Consider the following 17,789-nt stretch of genomic DNA (forward strand, 5'->3'; position numbering starts at 1 on the left):
GCTCCTGTGTAGTCCGTCTACTGCTTTAGTGCCATTTTCTATCCCCAGCACTACAATACGTTAAGTAAATAAGAAATGCACTCTGCTTAGAACTAATGAACATGTCCTCCATAAATGTCATACAAATTCAAAACTTCGATAGCCATCTTGTTCCATATAATTTAAGATAATTAGTCGTATCTTTTGGGTAGGACTGCTTCAACTGAGGGGGACGTACTTGGATATATCTTGTCCTGTCCCACCAACAGACGACCGAGATGAACGGGAGAGACATCCGTACAGGGTCACAGATGCTCTTCAAGGTACTCGAAGCGCTTTGTCTGTTTAGTTTGGACGTCATCTCACTATTACCCCGTGAACCGCACCAGAACCGCAAATGGACAATTTTAATGCGTTAACACGAGAACGGTGAACCCCGGATGAAGCGGCTGAAGCATTAGTTTGCTTGTGTGCGATGGATTTACTGTGGATTAAAATTAAAAGTTGACAGTTGAAATTACCGGCAAGAGGGGGAAAACACAACTGCCCAAACACTTTTGGGTTCGTGGGCGCCTGTTCGTTACAGCTGTCCAATGCTGAAACCCAGGACAGTTTCTAGCTGTCAAGTGCAAGACACATTTTTTGTCTTATTCCCACCTAGTTGTTCTATCCATAGCCACACAGCCTGGTATGTTGACTGAAGTGAAGTAAATAACTATCACTTATCTAACCCCTCTATATATTCTGTAGGAGTAAAGTAACCGAGTCAAACAGCAATAAATTGCATCTAGATTCTTGTGTGTCTTTTGTTTTGATTAGTTATTCCACTGTATTTTTGTATACATTTTGTATGACATCATGACATAAAGATCACTTGTAAAGTTTGTCCAAGTAAGGTCTGCATAAAAGAGTTAAATCAGAAATCAAAGTTACATCCTATCGTTTGACAGCATGCTTTGATGATTGAATAGATAAAAGCTGGTTTCATGTTGATTTATATTAGAGTGCTGTAAGAAGATACACTGCCAATTTCACTTCTGCGCGTGGACTCAAACTAGCGTACTCATTGCCCTCTGAAACATCTGTTTGTCAAAAGCCAACGACGATGTAGAGAAAGCACGAAAGCACTTTAAGAAGAAAGAAAACTAGGATGATGAAGACAAGCTTCAGTCAAATGGGGGATAATGAACAAAAACAGCAAATCTACATGAAAAGCCCTCAAAAAACAAAAACATTCAGTGACAAGAACCAGAGACTGCCCACAGATGAAAGTCAGACAGTGGAGAGAATAACACTGGAACATGTACATTATGGACTGTAATGAAGGATGAGAGAAGTCCAGAGGGGAAGGGACTTCAGTTTCAGTTTTTGCTGTTGCTCCACTTAACCAACCTCCATCTCTCTGGATGGAAGTAGATACCTGAGAAGACACCTACAACAGCTGCCAGTCAGAGAGATATTCCCTCCCCTTGAGGAGTTTCAATTTCAGGCAGTCCCCACCTATTCACTTCAGGGTTTTCCACTGTTGTGCTTCAGTGCAACTTCAGGATACTGGTGTCATTGAAGCATACCTGACATGGGGCCCAGGAGAGAGTAATGTGAATTACTGACCTCAAGATGAGGAGAGGATGGAAAATTAGAAATTTCTAAGGGTGTGTCTCAGGAGAGGTGGGAACATACTTCAGGTGGGAACATACTTCAAGCTCATAAACTTATGTTTATGAGCTTTGAGTTAAGTGAAAAACAACCATTGCGGGTTATACGCTTTTTATACTCTGTGCTTTTGACCTGAGGCTGTCACGTCAAGTCCTTTCAAACACTGAGGTAGCAGAACATACAGAGAAAATTAAACCTCTTTTTCCTCTGCTCCTCCACAACAACCCTCACCCTCAGAGTTACCTATGGTTGAAAATCGAGCAAGCTGATATGCCTGGTGATTTCAGACGACTGGAAGGTGCAGAAAACGTGCGTCTTTGTTTTCTCCCCGACGACTTTCATGTTGTTGCACCCTAGTCTAGAATATTCTCCATATGAGTTCTGCTCTGTGGTTAAAACCCATGTGCTATTTGCAGCACTACACCTCAACACACTTGTGTACATTACAGAAATATTTAACACATCTCACTCACTGAAGTTACACAAATGGGAAAATGATATTTTATTTGACAATAAAGGCAACCTCTAAAAGACGAACGATACTGTTATGCAGACACTGTCCATTACAGTTTTGAATAAACAAAGGGCAGAAGGTGGACGTCGTTGGCGTTCACTAGCTCGCGCTGCCCAGTAAGTGAAGGACCAGCTCCTCATCCTCGGCCAGGGACAGGCCTGTGTCCAGTGGTTGGGCTTCGGCGCCCTCCTCACGCCTGACTCTCTTTCTGTCCACCTTGTGTTCATCATCTTCATCATCGTCATCATCAGCACTGCTGCTGCTACTGTGGCTTCTCTTCCTCCCTGCCCTCTCTTCTTCATCACTACTAAACACACACACAGACATGCACACATACAGACAGAAGGTGTGAATTTTAGTGCAGTATTCACTAATGTTATCATGGCAGTGTGGATAAGTATATGTTTAATATGTATAGAGGATGTGCAGAGAAAGCATTTTAAGACTCTTTTGTAACTGCTGCAGCTTGGTGCAAAGCTAATATCACAGCCGTGTTAAACTGAGCTGAACACAATTTTATTTGACATATGTCTTCAGGTTACTAGATGATTTTTATGGCAACGGAATCTATACTTGAGCTTCACGACCAGATTTTTAAAGACTAATTATGCCATTTCATATGTGCAAAGTAATGGCATATAGTATTACCAATAATGCAATGCATAATGGAGCTCTCCACACACACAAAAAATTAACCCATTCATTCCTTCTGAAACAGGTTATTAAGTTAAAATTGCTTCCTCTCGTGCATTAACGAGTTCAGTGGTGGATAACACACAACCTGAGGCTCTCAGAAATGTTCAATGCCAAACAACTTCCCTCTGCTTGTACAACTGGAAACTCTGACTCAGTGACAAACAGCTCACAGTAGTTAGCTGTGTTCAGAGGGGAGTGGCTCTTGGATAATGGATCCAGATGAGGCAAAGCTAGTAAATCCTGGGTACTGTGTTAGATTTACTACGCTCACTTCTCACCACTACACGCAGCGTGTGTCCGTGCAGTAAAAACCCAGCAGAGAACCATAAATCACACACAGTGTGCTCCCTGGGCCCAGGGGAGAACGCTATATCACCTGCTCTACAGATCAAAATCACTCTGGATGGGTGTGTGAGTGTGTGTGAGAGAGAGAGAACAAGCGAGAGGAAAGGAGAGTTAGAGGGAGAGAGAGAGAGATATACAGAGTGCATGGGGAATATTTTAGCTGCTTGAACAGCATCCAGTTTAAATCTAAACGATGCAGCATGGCCCCCTCGGCCTCTTCTGGAGTATGTACAATCAGAGGAGTGATCAATCCTTTATGTCACCAAGGAACAAACTCACCCCCCCCCCCCCCCCCCCACCATAACTACTATTCCCTCTGGGATACAATTATGCAACGTACTCTCAGGCTGACACTCTTCAAGGCCATTACGTTGTTGCCAGCTCGTGGATGCTCAGTACTAGCTCCGTAAGCATATGGAGAATCAATCCCAAGCTTGGTGAAAACTTTAAGCTTATTGAATTTGGTGTTTGGCTTTGTGTGAATAAAGTACTTTATGCGCTAATAAACAAACAACCAAATTAAAGTCAAAATATAGTCAGTCAAGAAGAGTCTGCTGTCCCCGGTTCAGTCAGATCCTTACCTATCCTGGTCCTCCGAGTCTCGGATCTTGTCTGGGTCTGGCAGCAGGCTGGGGTCAAATTCTTCATCGTCGGCACCAGATAAGTACGCCGCTCCCTCTTCTTCATCGCTGTCCTGCTGTTGAGAGACAAAGTCACCTTTCATGAGGAACAGATGTGTCTAATCTACACTTTTGAGAAAACAAACCTGTTTGACATGGAACGAATGGGCTCTCTTTGCCTTTGATTTCCAGTCAACTAAAAAGATTCTACGTTGTCCAGAAATACTAATGTGAATTATGCTGGATCACAAAAATGATCAAACAAACATATTCTGTCTCTAGATTTTCTCCCCCTAACATTTTTTATCTGTGCATCATCAAAGAATCTCCCAGACTGAGCATATTGCTCATCTAAACAGCCTCTGATCATCCAAGCCATATGTGAAGACTGACTTCTCTTCCCATGACATTAGGCTTCAAAGCCATTGATATAATCTATTCACTGTGCTCTTGTACTGTACCACATGTCAGGGTGTGTCGAGTCCTCCACACCAGTAGCTGGAGCTCTGCCAGTGGACTGTAAATGAGGCTATAAGAGTGACTGTGACACATACTGATGCTTCTAATGGAAGGTTAATTAACATATGCTCTTTGTCTCCAGTGAAAAAAACAGCATTTCTGCAGCATGTGTTCTGACTCTAGGAGTTTCACGTATGGATTTGTGTCGTTAGAGAAGAGACATGGGTCAACTTTCACATCAATGAAAATAACCTAAGGAAATGAAAACCTAGACTAAAAACAAACTCCATAGCAGATCCTGGTTCAAAACCCCATTTACACTCTTAAGTGCTTCAGAATTATTGAGGTTGTTCAAGGTCAGGAGCCTCTGGGGAAAAAAAAAGAATATCGGTGGGTCCTCCATTACATCCTTTTCTTCTGCTCTGTGGAGTCTGATAGCAAAGCCATCATTCAGCAGAATAGTTGAGAGCTAAGCTCATTTTACAACCTCCAAGGGATCCATTCTGTAACTACGAGGGTTTTGAGGGACCACCATATCTGATGAGGGTCAGAAAAAGAATGATCCCTTGGATGTTAAGTCCTGTAAAGACGTTAAGGATCAAAAGCGGAATCTGATTAAGGAACTCACCTCTTGATTTCGCTTGCTGGCCTCTCTCCGGGCAGCCCTCTCCTTCAACCTCTTCTCCTGTTCCACGAAGATAAACAATAAAATGTTAAATAAGTGTTCTGAAACAATGGAAATATCATAAAACTACAATTCAATCCGGTTAGAAAATTGTGTGTAAAAAAAGACAATGACAGACATCAAAGTGCTGGGTTAGAAAGGTCAACATCCTTCTGTACTCTAAGCACTCAGTCCACAAAGGTCACACAGCCCCATACTGACGTGTGTGTCTATGAGTAACTGACTGGAGCGCTGACTGGAGACCAGGCAAGACTGAATCCATACCGATACGGATGTAATGCATTCATGGTTTTATCACTGCTACATTCACCAGCTCTAATAGTTTACCACTGCTTTTCTCCTGTACGTTCAGATAAAATAACAAAAAGGGAGCCCAAAACACTAGTGTGCATTTGAATGAGAGCACCTCTTGAGGGGAAATGAGCATAAAAAAAACCCCATCAGAATGAAAACCAGAGGGCTTCTACACTGTTCATGAACCTCTGCAACGTCTCATGACAAAAAAAGACCAAAAAAAAAAAAAAAGTTAAGCAATATTGTGCAGAGCCTCCTGCATAACCATACCTGCATTTTCCCCTAAGGTAAATGGAAATGATGATAATCTGGAGAATAGAGCCAGATAGACTGTATCTGTTTAAACATAATGAAGTCCAAGGCAACATAACAAGCAGGAGACAGTCACTCTAGAGCTCACATCCTCTAGAGCTCACAGTGTAGTCTGATTCATTAATCAGTTAGTGTTTCACGACATCTAAAACTCAACTCATATGGACTGGGGCAGTCAAAACTAATTTTATAAACAGAAGCCAGGAACATTTTAAATGGCACATGACTATACTAAAACAAACAAACAAACAACAAAAACCTCCAGAATAACTATTTTCATTCCTCTATGTCTGTATGTTCCAATTTCCTATTTTTTGCTGTATTACTAGAACAGTGCGTGTCAGCATCTGAAAAAGTCCATATGAAGATCTCATTTGGTGTACAGCTATTTTTTTTCTGAAATGAGATAACGGAATATTGCTGGAAACCTGAAACAAAAGCTTGTAAACGAATTACTTGAAAAATTAATTTCCATGCCAAATAAATAATAGCATGTTCAGGTTTCAGAGAAATAAAAAAAGAAATCAATAAAAAAGTCCATTCCTAAACAGGTCTGTAAAGCATACAGAAACTACATTAGAGAGGTCATCTCATCCACACCCATTCCTCTGTCTCTCTCTAAAGAAAGCACAACTTTCAAATTAATACCTTAATCAAACTGCTGACACCACAAAATCCACTGCTCCCTGAATTCGAGGCTGGATTGTATCGACTTGTTTAAGAGGAATGATTTGAAATCTCATCGTCAGGAGCCAGGCTTTCCAGTAATAACTCAGAGGAATCGCTGTCACTACGGCTCTGCCTGACAGCAGTGTAGCCAACTCAAACATCTGAGTTATTTCTATCTGTCTTAACCTGCCATGGCACCAGCAAATTCCTCTAATAGCTTCAGCCTCAACCCCACATTCTGCTGAGAGTCTTAATCATAGTTTTGCACATAAAACCTCTAGTGTTCTGGACTGAGAGGAGACAGTTGGCTTTACGCTCTGCTGAGGGTTATGAAACCATTAGGGACACTGAATAATTTTTTGATACAATAAGAACTAAGACAAGATACAATGACTGGGAAGTGCAGGGGGACACTGAAAAATGGGCGTGTATCACTGCTGTATTAATTGTGCATGCCGGCTTGTCACTGGAATTGCACATTGGTCTTAGTTTCCTACAAAGTCAGTAAATTAGAGATCCAAGCAGTGGCATCTTTCTGTAACTGTAGCTGTTTTTATGAACACTGACACACTCATACAGTGCAAAGCCATTACACCAAGAGATACTGAAGTCCAAAGTTTAAACTTGCTAAAGTTTTTGACATTTCAAAACATTCTGAAATTTCAAATCAACAGCCCCAAACTGCAGAGGTATCATATTCCCTGAGTTAAGATTTATTTTTTCTTGTTGAAAGACTTCACTCTGTGCAACGACTATCATCAGCAAACACGCCAAAGAGTAAAAGTTAGCTCTATTTGTTGAACTCATCTGCAGCCCTGGTAGCAGATTTAGCTGTTCTCTTACACCACCTATGGGCAAACCAGTATAAATTTCAAACTTTCAGCTCCGTTTAGCCGGGCCAGAAATGAGCAGCAATGAAGAGTCCACCCACAGAGCTCTGAAATACTCACACAAGCATCACTGCCTTGAGTTCTTAAAACAGAAAAACGTGGTGTAGAGTCTCACCCTGTGTTTTTGTTTGACTTTCCGGCTGTACTCCTGCTTGTCGAACTCCTGGTCTTCACGTTGCAGTCTTTCTCTGGCTGCCTCTATATTGATGCCCGATACCCCTTCATCGTCATCGTTGTCTGGGACCACGGTCTTCTGTAGGGGGGGCCACTGCTGTACCTCCTGCAGAGACATGAACACAAACCCCAGGCTTACTTCCGGCTCACTGGGTCATGATGCTTCTTGACTGTATGCTTTCTGAATTATTGACTGTAATTTCATGATGAGGGAGCTAGCAATGGAAAGTAAGTAATACATTAAACATTCACAAATCACCCTTCAGTACTTAGAAATGCAGTCCAACTGCGATTTCAATATCTTCAGTGGAAGGGTGATACCTTCACACATTTGAGTACATAGCAGGATAAAATATTCCATGGATTATAAAATATCACTGTTTGTGAAACACTCAGTGGCCCAGTTGTTAGATGCACTCAGACTAGTAGCAGGTCAGGCTCATTACCTGAGGGAGACATCCATGTGTGTGTGAAGAGAGTGAAGTACCACATAAAATGGCCCCTGAGTGTATTCTTCAATCACATCGACTGAACGTTTATGTTCTCGGTGTTAAAAACCTGTTAGCGTACCTCTCCGTCTTCTGTGAAGACTTTCTTGGTGTTGACTTTAAAGCCTCTTTTTTGGACCTTCTTAGCCTCCTTGTATTTGGACTCCTTGTCTTTTTTGCTTTTGGAGTTGTCACTCTCTTCCTGTCATGGAATGACCAGTAAAATGCATGAACATCTCATACTTAAACCATTTTAAAGACATGTAAAGTCAACAACAAATTTGCAAATGCATTGGACAAGTCAAAGTGCGAAAACAAAAACAGCTGTATCCAGCCTAGCTTTATGTAACACATCTGGTCAAAGTGCACGTCAAAGGAACTCGGGTCCTTTACAAATTCTGCACCATAAACCATAAAGTTACCATAAACCATAATATGGCTTATAATAATACCTCATGTTGTAATGTTGTTAATTACAATTATATTACTTAATTACAATCAAGACACTATCAGAAACACTCCTCAGTACAGCACATCCAATAGCACAACAGTATCCCAGTATCCCAATCTCCCCATACCTTTTGCAGTTATTTTCCATGGAAACAATCCAAACACCCTGGCATTCATACATTTGGCACGGCAGTTATAAAGGGTGTGTACCAAGTTTATACTGGAGCAGTTCTGGAGTGCCAACATATGCCTTTATGCTATGAAAACTGACATGAAAACTGTCAGGCAATGTCACATGAGAACACGGTGTGTGTGTGTGGAGCCCCATGCTGGAGCAGAACGACAGCAGGCCACGCGGTGAGAACACACACATTTTAAGTCAGAACCCCGGTGTTGGGTCGCAGCATAATTTCCTCTGATACTGACTAAGTGATCTAGATTTTGTTATTCTCTGAGAAGAAATGCTGCTTGGGAAAATATTTGCAAAACGCTGCTTAACTTGTTCTGACACATTATTAAGGGTCAAAATAACATGAACACGTTATTCTGCATGGTTTGGAGGCAGAGTCGATGGCCACAGTTGGCCAATGCGCGTGATAGTTTAAAGAGGGCTGGTTTAAATGTCCCACATTGTGGTTACTTTAACACATACAGTATGTATACTTCAGCTTTATTATGGAGTGTAGCTTGCATCTCTAAAATACAGTAGTAACAGTGTAGTTGTGGGTGGGAGGACTTTCAATAACACAAAGCAGTTTTTCCATCAGCGCGTCACTCACCGTACTGTCTGGGTTCTCCTCACTGATATTAAACACGTTTTTGCGTTTGACCGTGAATAGGTCTGTGTCCCTCAGGTCATCGTCCTCGTCTGAGTCGGAAAGAAAACCGCCAGAGCTTGGCTTGGGCTCATCTTCCTTGTTGTCTTCCTCGTCCTCCTCCTCTTCCTCCGTGGAGGACTCTTGTGTACCGGGCTTGTCTCCTCTGAGCTGGGCTTTGAAGCTCTGGAGCTCCTCCTCCTCCTCTGACTCCTCGTCTGTAGTCGTGCCCTGCGACCTAGACTCTGCCTTCTCCTCTCTCTCTTTCTGCACTTTATTCAGGAAACGCACACGGGGAGCCATAGACAGACCCAGTGACCTGTGAGGGAGATGAGATGTGTTTGAGTTTTATTTCAGAGAAGTAACCAAATTATCTCTCAAGATTTTTCTATTTTGGGCAAAGAGAACAAAAACAGACCCTCAGTAATCGAAGGGCACTTGTGTGAAAAGAGCCATGACAGAATCATTATGAATATATTTGGTGGCTTACTGTGATTACTACTGCTATGGAAAACTATCAAAGTGATCTCTGATTTCTGTTTGTTTCTGTGCATCTTCAGATTCATAGATGAGATCATCAAAAGATTCAGAGCTCTCTGTCGTCTCACGGATGTCAGAGGAATTACTGGATATATACACAGCACAAGCGTGACAAACCTTTAGTTCTTTATGTGAAGAATGTACTCACGCTGCATATTCTGGGAGCTTAAGCTGGAACACGTCAAAGACTTCTTTGTTCTTCATCAGGTAGACAGAGCGCAGATACGACACAAAACACTAAAAAACCCCCAAAAAGAAACAAAACGGCGACACAGTCAGCAAAGGCATATAATTAAAACCCAGCAATCACAAATCTCATTAACCCCATCACATTACAGCAACTCCACGAATCCTAACTTAGATTCTAAACCATATGAGAGCAAATTTGAGCTCAAAGAAGTAGAATTCAGAGCCAGGCGCTGGACGCGCTCATTAAAACTACTGACTGATGTTGGGGGAGGGGGCATTTTAAAGAACAGCAGACACACAGACGGTGTGCCCCTGACCAGGGAGTTCAGGTTCTCACCCTCTGAGCACGCTCCTTCTGCTCCTTCTCCTGGGCAAGGAAGGCCTCCAACTTCTGCTGCACAGACACAACTTTCTCTGGGTTCACCCTTAGGTAGACAGACAGTTATCAACACAAAGGACACAGCTATTTAAAATGTACTATGATAACCCTCTGCAAATAAAAGCTCAAGAAAAAAAAAAATATTTCAGTTGCTTTCCTATACTGAGCAGCCAGCCACAGAAGACTTTAGTGTGCTCATACACACACTGCTGCATACGGGCACATGGTTCCAAGACAGTTTCAAGACACGGCTTCAAGAGTTTTCACTTGAAAATTCATGCAACATTTTGCACCGTGAGGTGCAGGCACAGGAAGTGTGAATAACACATTTTGTTTAACGTGGATTATGGTCTTTCTGCTTGTTCAGACAGGTTGTATACAAGGCATTAGGTTCATCTGGATAAATAAACTGAGTCAGTGAGTTGATGAAACATTACATCTGTATGTGTTCCCTGTGTATAGAGACTCATAGTCAATGTCTCACAAAGCATCAATGTGTGCACATGTGAGGCTGACTTAAAAACAGTGGGAAATCTCATTGTCATTAGGCTAGTCCAATAGAGATTAAGAAACGTAATAATATAAAATCACCCACTGTGTGTGTGTGTGTGTGTGTGTGTGTAGATGCTTTGTTGGGCAGCACTCACTGGATTTTATTGATGGGAACCTTTTTCTCCTGAAGTTGTGCAATCATCCCTTTCTCTTCAGACGGTAACAGAAAGAGCAGTGCTTCCCCACCTTCTTTATACCTGACCATGAGAGAGAGGGACAGAGAGAGAGAGAGAGAGAGAGAGAGAGAGAGAGAGAGAGAGAGAGAGAGAGAGAGAGAGAGAGAGTACAGAGATTATTAGAAGTTGGTCATTGCAGTAGAGAGTCTGCACATAACTGTCTGACAACACTGGTTCAATTCCAGTCTGAAATTCACAGAGTGACCAAAAAGCTAATGATAAGCTCATCAAAATGTTGGGACTGTGCTGACAGAGCAGCCAAATCTTTACTTAATATTCTGTACAAGGTCAGTGGACACCTTCTCCAACTGGTGGGCTCTTTGGAAATGAGTTAAAACTGGAGGCCTGGAGACAGCCCTTAACACAAAGAATCAACCTACATATAGATCTTTAGAAATGCGATTAGAAAGCGGAGCTGAAGAGCTTTGCATGTCAGTGGAACCCAACGACAGAGAGACAGACAGGTAGAGAGAGCGACGGGCAGAGAGACAGACAGCAGGAAAGGAGGGCAGGTGTGTTGCTGCCTCGCAGTGAGATAAGAGTGGAACATTCAGAGCTGCAGCCAGAGGGCCCTCCAACAAGCTCAGTCAAGCTTCACACACAGCTCCACCTCAGCTGGAGCAGCTGGGAGCACCATTACATACACACACACACACACACACAATGCCAGGGGAGTTTCTGTCACTCCACAGGATTATTACAGCTCTGGCTTTTGATACGGCACATGAGGACAATGCATATTGTATCTGAATGAAATGTGAAGGCTACAGAGGTCCAAGTGGAGGTACTGCATAAAAAGTAATTAGAGCGATTAACATTTTCCACCTGGTATACAGATGATTTGCTTTGGATAGGACAAGAGTCAAAAAGAAGAAAAAAAAAAAATTCAAAACTAGAAGAAGGGCTTTGTGGAACAGCTGCCTTGGTAAAATCTACATAGTACTGAGCACACAGAAAATGATGAACAGATAAGAGAGAGAGACATATGAGAGCAAAACTGAAAACAAAAAGGACGAAGATGGAGGAGTGACCACGGAGATGAGGGTGCGGGAGTATTACTACCACCTAGTGATGGTGCTTAACAAATCTATTCTTACTGTCAGTTCACTGTTTGTTTGGAATTTCTATTCTAATCAAACCTGACACACTCATTTTAAAGAATGAATTAATAGACAATGTCAAATAAAGCAAGAATGAACACAAGCACCAAAATGCCCAGTTTTCCAGCTAAAAAAAGCCTTGCAAAATAACGAGCTATTCCTCTGAATTTCAGATGAGCATTGAGTTCAGCAGTGGAACAGAGTGCCCACATGGTCAATACCTGGCAGTCCTGCCCACTCTGTGGATGTAGGTGTTGGCATCTTCTGGACAGTCAAACTGCAGCACCCAATTCACCGCAGGGAAATCTATCAAGTGGAATATTGCAATATTAATTTGGAATATCCTACCTCCGTACAGAATAGATACATACTGCAAATCATGGTAGCTTGAGTAACCCAAAGAATGTAGTATATGGGTCATTTTAAAGGCTACAACTAATATAATACTCCCATGAATGTTAGTCTGCTCTCAAGGCCATAAGACAAAATTTGACTTAAAACTGTTTTACTCATTCAGTTGTGCCATTTCCTAAAGAAGTATTTTAGCCACATGCAGTGCAAAATGAAGTGACGGAAGACTGGTAAAATAGTTCAAACAGTGTCCTATTACCCAGTCCTCTGGCAGCTATATCGGTGGCGAAGAGCACAGCGGACTTTTTGCGAACAAAGTCATTGTAGACCTCCACTCTTTTCATCTGATGCTGTCTGCCATGCAGAGCCAACACCGAGATGCCAGGACGAAGACGACAGAAGATACGGAACAGATACTGCACCTGAACACATAATGCAGACAGAACGATGAGCGTCAGAGGAGGATATGACAACTTTAGCTCTACGATGCAAACTGGCTAAAATGACCAATCAGGACTGAGATAGGACTTAAACGTGGCTCATTTGCAGCGGTGTGTTCATTAGCAGCTTATTACCTCTTTGCAACAGGTGAAAAAGACAATGACTTTCTTCTGCAGGTGACTCCGTAAAAAAGAGAAGAGCATGTTGACCTTCTGGTGCAACTCACAAACAACGTAATTTTGTTCCAACGTGGCAGGAGTACTGGGGAGACCACACACACAGACATGTTACAAAAATGCCAAAAGGTCAAAGGCAAAGCAATCTCGGTATTAAAAATGATAATGTTAACGAATGTGGTCTCAAGCACGTTTACCTGAACTTGGCCTGCTCATGAACCCAAACATATTCTGGATCCTTCAGACTCAGACGGGCCAGGTCTTTGACTGACTTGGTCTGAGTGGCGGAGAACAGTAGTGTCTGTCTTGTTCTAGGGAGATTCTCCACTATGGCATTGATGGTGTCAGCAAAACCCATGTCCAGGATCCTGTCTGCTTCATCTAGCACTAAATGGGACATGCGAAAACAAAACATTATTTAACATAATTTTAATCTATGGTGACCCCTGGAATAACAAACAAAACTCAAGTGCCAAGAGAATAAGAAATCACCAAAAACAATACAGTTCAACATATGTGATCAATTCACGAAAGAGTCAAAACATTACTGATACTGAACTACGACCACAAACCCAACATCAACCACATCCAACACTTTATTAAATCCAGTTTCAAATAAAATGTGATGTTGAGATTGTGGGTAAAAATCTAAGGATTTGGTTCCTTACCCAGTATGTGCAAGTCTGAAGCATGGAATGTAGAGGTCTCATCCATGTGCTGTAGGAGACGCCCTGGGGTGCAGACGATGATGTTGGTACGGTGGATCTTCTCCGATTCATCTTTCAGATCCTGCGGCCAACCAAAGAGATCAGCCTCACACAAACTAGAAAAATCTCAAAAAACCTAACTGCATAATTTACAAAAAAAATAACAAGACATCTTGTCAATATTAGATCACCTTTCCACCGATGATCAGACCGGCTGAAAACTCGTGGTTCTTGCCGATTTTCCTCAGCACCTCAAAGGTCTGATAGGCGAGCTCTCGTGTTGGGGAGATGATGAGAGCACCAAGGCCGTCCATGGCTGTCCACTGCTGCCGATATAAACACTCCAAAACCTGGGAGAAAACAGACACAAATCAGACTAAAACAGTCACTACTGGACTAGAACACCGTACAGGCATCAGGACCTTGCATTGTGAAAAACTGTAAATAAACTTCAGGCCCACTGGGACATTTAGGACTGACTTACTATCATTAGACCATGAGGGTGTTTATTTGCCTGTATGATATGAAAAATGCTCATTGACTCACAGCTTGTTTTGACGTAAAACACAGCAATTTATTTTCCAGTAAACAGATTAAAGAAGTTGCTTTAACTCTAATTCCCTAATTTATCTAAGGTGGAATAAAAGTAGACTACTTCTGTGACGACGTACAGGAATGAGAAAGGCCAGTGTCTTTCCTGATCCTGTCTTTGCAGCTCCCAGAACATCCTTCCCTTGTAAAGCAAACCCAATGGTCTGTCTCTGGATCTCGGTGGGCTGCCGATATTGAGACTCCAACAACCCTGAAGTAATCATGCAAACAATTTAAAACCAAAATACATCATGTGTCACTTCAGTCAATGGACCTGAATGGTCACAAATAGCTACAGATTTCTGTTTGGCTCTCCCAAGCAAAAAGTGTTATGTTATTTAAAAAGTAAACACAAACGTACGAATGAAAGCGGATCAAGCTCACCTCTGAGAGTCTTCTTCGAGATCGGAAAATCAGAAAATTTGATAGCTTCCTTCGGATTAATCTGTATGACAACAGCACATGATCGTTAACTACTTAGAAATGGACTCCGACTAATTGGTGCAAGCGTATGTGGTCATTTAATACATGCAACAGGAACGGCTAAACTGAGGTACAAGCTGGCTATAATTCACGCCTGCGAGTCATGCCCTGAGTGCTACATGTCAAACACTTTGGTTCGATTGGTGAACTGACGCATTTCACTGGACAGCGACTAGTAGGATACCAGTGCTGCGCTAGCTGCTGGTATGATAGTAGATTAATTAACTTGTTATAGAAAGCAGCAGAACCCAAATATTAGGTTAACAGTCTTTTACATGCTGAGGTTCGTTAGTGCCATCATAATTAACTTTAATTACACACCTCTCCATACTTGTTGACCAGTTTCTGGATGTACTCCCTTTCCACCTCCCAATCACGTTTCTTCGGATTCTGTCGTTTGGCTCGTTTGACTTTTTGCTTTGTTTTGTCATATTTCTTCTTCCATCTCTCAAAATTCTTCACAGGATCTTCTTCGTCGTTTTTCTGAACTTTTGATTTGCCTTTCTCTTTTTTCCGCATTTTCAGCGATGTAGCAAAGAAAATCAATTCACATGAAACTGTCCGGCTAACGGTGACGACTAAAACACATGCTTACTACACTTCCGAAACAGCGTGGATGAATACCATAGAAGTTCCGTATTTCCTATACAACCCATATTGGCCCATTACCGCCACCTAATGGTACGGGGTCTGTTCAGGTTAGAACCGTGGGAAAGCAGAGGATGTTCAGTGAAAGAGACGGATGAGTCGCTTAAATTATTAAAAACACTAACGTGTGGAAGACAAACTTTGAAATCTGATCACTAGTATGAGTACGGTGTATTTGTTTTTTTTCTCATTAAATACTCTCCTCATGTAAATGGAGTGTAATTAAAATAGTTTAAAAAATGATGTTCAATTATTGTAAATTATTATTGCATTTGTCATTTCCTGTGAGTAAACTCAGGCCTTGGAAACAAATCAATGCAAATGAAAACCTGCTGACTTATCTAAAACAAAATATCTGTTTAGCGAATTGCTATATTGGGGACACCCAGAAGAAAACGTAAGTAGTGAAAAAGCAACCTGTTCAGCTCAATTCAATTTTATTTCAAGATTCAAGAGTTTTGTTGTCATATGCACCGCAAAACAGGCAGTTACACTGTACAATGAAATTCTTACTTTGCTAATCCTCCATTTACCAAAAAAGAAAGATTAATATAAAAAATTATCTTTTATAAGAAATCTGAGAGGTAAGACTCAGTGAGAGGTAAAACTTAGTAATTAAAGCTACATGTGCAGTACATGTGCAAAGGCAGAGAGCAGCGGTCATAAAGTGCCCTGTGCATTGTTGCAACTCACAGTAGGAAGACAGCAGCAGTAAATGTGTGTGTGTGTGTGTGTGTGGAGCTGAGTAGAGTACCATAAGTAATGTGTGTGTGTGTCAGCCAGAGATCAACAAGTTCAAAGTGGTGGGAGGGAGCAGTGTGTGAGAGAGTTGTTCACAAGCCTGATTGCCTGTGGATAGAAACTGTTCATCAGTCTTGATGTCCTTGACCTCACACTTCTGTAGCATTTGCCTGACGGTGGAAGAGTAAAGAGGCAGCGTTGGGGGTGTGTACTGTACCTGACGATGCTGTGGGCTCTCCTGATGACCGGATTATTTGTATAGTGTGTGGCTGTAAAATGAAAAAACCTCAATCTGCACGTGCACTCTAAAGGGTGTGTGTGTGTGTGTGTGGGGGGGTGCATCTTCCTATGACTGGTACCATAGTAAGGGGTATGACATAGACAAAAACACTTTAATGACACACCTATCTGTGCCAGAGATAAGGAGAAAAGGGCTAACAGCACCTGCCGTGGGAATACATGAGAGGCTAAGAGACTAATACTTTGAGGCAGGTAAATGATGACACATGCTGTTTACTGCGGTAGACTAAAGGCCGTGAGTAGAGGTAGAGTTGGATCATGTATCTGGATTCCCCAACGTCCTAATCTTTCTCAAGAAAGTGGAACTTGGTACAAATTGGATATTGCAAACTATGGATGAGTACATGATACCAGAGAAATCAGATTCTTTCTTCTCAAACCATAAAATTGCTGTTAAATAAGGTCCTTATTTGTTCTTCTGCATAGGTTCATTTAATTTTCTCTCCCGTGTGTGTGTGAAGTGTTTGCTTTGGAATGCAAATAAGGAGCATCTGGACTAGGGGTTTAATATCTGTCTTTAGAGAGAGGATGGGAGGGGGGGAATGTCTGTCATTCTAAATGCCTTTCATTCAGTTAGTCAAGCTTTCCACATAGACACAGGGCTACTGCATCTTCAATGAAACTGACAGAGAATGTGGTTCCAGTTTATTAAATGCTTAAAACCAATATATTTGATTAAGAGCCAATTTCAGGACAGTATCATTTGCAGAAGATGTGCTGTCACACAAGTGAGCATCTTTGAAGCCAGATATTCCTTGATTTTTCCTGTTTTGCCATTTCTTGGTTCCACATAAGAACAGTTTTAGCGCTGCATTTTTCCTTGGATGGAAGCTGTATTTCAGATCAATACTGATAAATGAATATAGAAATAGAATAGAAAATCTGAGAGCATGGGAAAATAGCTGCCTGTTATTTTGCTCACTGAAAGAGGGATGAGGGTGTGTGCTGAATACTTAAGCTGTATCCCCAGAACTTCAACACACAACAAATGTATCAGTTCAAACGATCTTAAACCATAATAACAAAAAGAGTACAAACCAGGTTAGAGCTTATGGTAAGAAAAGGGAATGCTCATTCGATGCCATTCATTTTTCATTAATAACATTTGACTGCAGTGCTGCAGCAGATGAAGGCGTTTGTGTCAATCTTTCTCAAAACTTGACCTGCTTTAAACTGATCAAGCCTTTCATGAGTAGCCAAAGTGCAGTTTCATGGGTGCTGACTGAGGGTGGAGGATGTCGTAATCTCCTGTGCAGACTTCCCCCATAACATTTCATAACTTGACTGCTACTGTCGTTACAGTATGACATGAACAACTGAGTCACTGAGATGCCAGGTGGTAAGAGCCAGCTCCTCTGGCCCATTAGGA

General features: G+C 41.8%; 1 protein-coding gene across 1 annotated transcript; it reads right to left on the minus strand.

The window, feature by feature from the left end:
• Window positions 1-2,141: 2,141 nt before the first annotated feature.
• ddx10 (DEAD (Asp-Glu-Ala-Asp) box polypeptide 10) lies at window positions 2,142-15,250 on the minus strand. Its single transcript, XM_030781915.1, has 18 exons — window positions 15,053-15,250; window positions 14,633-14,693; window positions 14,329-14,459; window positions 13,849-14,007; window positions 13,619-13,739; window positions 13,148-13,337; window positions 12,909-13,035; window positions 12,593-12,755; window positions 12,204-12,288; window positions 10,802-10,903; window positions 10,113-10,200; window positions 9,735-9,823; window positions 9,000-9,365; window positions 7,864-7,960; window positions 7,235-7,399; window positions 4,898-4,954; window positions 3,772-3,887; window positions 2,142-2,456 (listed from the first exon to the last, which is right to left on the minus strand). The coding sequence occupies exons 1-18, from the start codon at window positions 15,248-15,250 to the stop codon at window positions 2,249-2,251; spliced, it is 2,523 nt and encodes an 840-aa protein (XP_030637775.1). The 3' UTR covers window positions 2,142-2,248.
• Between the last annotated feature and the right edge of the window lie 2,539 nt (window positions 15,251-17,789).

Source organism: Chanos chanos, chromosome 8 (genome assembly GCF_902362185.1).
Source record: "Chanos chanos chromosome 8, fChaCha1.1, whole genome shotgun sequence".
Classification (NCBI taxonomy): Eukaryota; Metazoa; Chordata; class Actinopteri; order Gonorynchiformes; family Chanidae; genus Chanos; species Chanos chanos.

Excerpts from the sequence above, each read along its gene's own strand:
- ddx10 (XM_030781915.1), bottom strand. The coding sequence starts at position 15,250 with ATGCGGAAAAAAGAGAAAGGCAAATCAAAAGTTCAGAAAAACGACGAA. Across the intron at positions 7,961-8,999 it reads GACAGTACGGTGAGTGACGC|CAAAAAAGACAAGGAGTCCA; the intron begins GCTGATGGAAAA and ends CAACTCCAAAAG. Across the intron at positions 4,955-7,234 it reads AAGTCAAACAAAAACACAGG|GAGAAGAGGTTGAAGGAGAG; the intron begins GTGAGACTCTAC and ends TTCGTGGAACAG.